General features: G+C 40.6%; 1 protein-coding gene across 1 annotated transcript; it reads right to left on the bottom strand.

Annotated features, from left to right (window-relative positions):
* Positions 1-213: 213 nt before the first annotated feature.
* On the bottom strand, positions 214-1,068 carry LOC107225924. Its single transcript, XM_015666549.2, has 3 exons — positions 934-1,068; positions 604-873; positions 214-526 (listed from the first exon to the last, which is right to left on the bottom strand). The coding sequence occupies exons 1-3, from the start codon at positions 1,019-1,021 to the stop codon at positions 366-368; spliced, it is 519 nt and encodes a 172-aa protein (XP_015522035.1). The 5' UTR covers positions 1,022-1,068; the 3' UTR covers positions 214-365.
* Between the last annotated feature and the right edge of the window lie 1,181 nt (positions 1,069-2,249).

Raw genomic sequence — 2,249 nt, 5'->3', positions numbered from 1 at the left:
GTTCTTCGAGATTCTTTCGGTGAAGGTCTTGTCGTGGTTTCGCAAACGGGGTCCCATCCACCATTTCCCATGGTTCTTGGAATTTCAGCTGCATTCGCAGAAGGCTATCTTACACAGCAGCTCTAATACCCTGAGGTTGGTTTAGTTTTTTTTTCAGGGATGATGAAAATATATCAAGAGTTCCCTAAGCTTGAATAATATTTCAAGGTTGTATCGGATATGCATATTCACTTTTATTCATCGATTACTAAAGATACAATTTGTTCGCTGTTTTGAAACTTAATCCTGTATATCACTCATATTTGGAATTCTCTGAATTTCGTTTGTAGCCTGTTTTTTGGCTTTGCCGAGTGGACGTTTATTGTCTAAACGCGCTTCTGAGGAATTGGAACTTCGCAGGCGTAATGTAATTTCCGATTGTGGCAATCGCCATTTTTGAGTTGACCGCAATACGTAGAGATATGGACGCAGTCATAAGTTCCTGAAGGTTCACCGGGTGTCCATGGTAAGTCACTTAAGACTGATCCTGCATAAAGGGAAACAAAGTGCCGATTATTTCCTACGAAATTAGTGCATTCCAGGATTTCGCGAAGCGACACTTACCGTCACGAAGACTGACCCACTCGTCGGATAGCCTGTAAACGCCTATGTGTACCTTATACAGAGTTTGATTTACCAAGCGCTTGTAAATCTCTTTGTTGTCAGCCACTGCCAAACGAGCACCTTCATCCTCGCACAGTCTTTTTGCCTCCACCCACGTTACGAACGTATTTTTGTAGAGCTTGTAAGCTACACTGGAGTTGAGAATTGGCTCATAACCTTCCGGGAGAGACGTGATTCGGTTTTGCTCGGACGTCCGATCAGGAACCGTGACTATGAATGGAAACACACTCTGATATAACGCATTGCTATGTAAGAATGATCTTTTCTCACCTGAAGCAAGCACCGAGATGGGTTTTGCCGAGCACGATACTCCCAAAAAGAACAGGATAAAGACCAGCGTCTTGGACGGTCCAGCCATTTTTCCACCGAAAGTAGTCTTAGTCGAAACTGACCGCGTCAACTGTTTTCTGGAGCTCGCGATCGCTTCATTTATGTTACACAAACCGTCAGATAATCCCCTCCCATACTGCGACGCGTGGCGTATGTAAGTACAATTTTAATTCCACGAAACCGCGAACTACGTCGTTATCACCTCGCACGTATTTGAGTACCGAGTATTTTACTTTAGCTAATCGGTAGAAGTACGATTTTTTCCGGGTAAACAACCGTTAGCGAAACGAAGCCCAAAATAGATCAGGAAAAAATAAAAGTCATGGAATTGCAATGAATAAGTTTGCTACTGATTCACATTCACTGCGCGTCGTTGATCGAAATGTTTTCTTTCGTCTTGTCAGTTTCAACTGCCATTCGTGACATATTGTATCGCTGTTGCAGCTCCTCTGCTTTTTAAGATCAGGCTAACAGTCTTTAAGGGGAACGACAACGAAGCATAAAATTGGATAAATGAATTCGAAAAAGTTGTTTTTCTTCATATATCGGCGTTGTGTATTTGTGTAATATTGTGTAATATTTGGTTCATCGAATTTTGTAAAATTTGCTTGATAGTCGGGTCAATGTCGGTAGGTCACTGATTCTAGCGAATTTTTTCCTGCTATTACGCCGTTCTTATCGCAAAATTACGTGAATAATATGATAGCGTTTTTTTCCTACTTCCTGGAGTTCAGCGATGAAGAAACTATAATTCACGAACGATACAGCTCACGTGGGGAAAATTTAACTGTCTTTCATTTTCCCCGAGGTTCGAAAGCTTGGAAATTAGTGGCGAATTAGACCGAACGAGAGTTCTTACAATTTTAATAGTACGTTCGTACTTCAATGCTGAAACGGATCGAAATCATTACCATTTTTGCCTTTGTTGAAAGAATTTTTTTCTCAAACCGTTCCAACCCTGATACGGTATTTGAAAATTTTTTCAAACTTTTAAATCAACTGCTTATTCGTAAATATTGAGAGTGGTTTTGAGACAAGTCCTTTTTAAAATCACTTGAAATATTTTCATATAATTGAGCAGTTGAATAAAAAATCTGACGAAATTCAGGGTACCGTTTCAGAGCTGGGACAATTGCATAAAGTATTTTGAGCAGAATCAGAAATAGCGAGGGTCAGACATTCGTCGGATTCACACGGAATTCCCCATCTAGAATCAGTCGAGCTCTGACGCGATAACTTCTTTGAACTTTCACTTA

The sequence above is a fragment of the Neodiprion lecontei genome, chromosome 2 (assembly GCF_021901455.1).
Source record: "Neodiprion lecontei isolate iyNeoLeco1 chromosome 2, iyNeoLeco1.1, whole genome shotgun sequence".
Lineage (NCBI taxonomy): Eukaryota > Metazoa > Arthropoda > Insecta > Hymenoptera > Diprionidae > Neodiprion > Neodiprion lecontei.
This window is presented reverse-complemented; position numbering and strand designations above follow the sequence as displayed.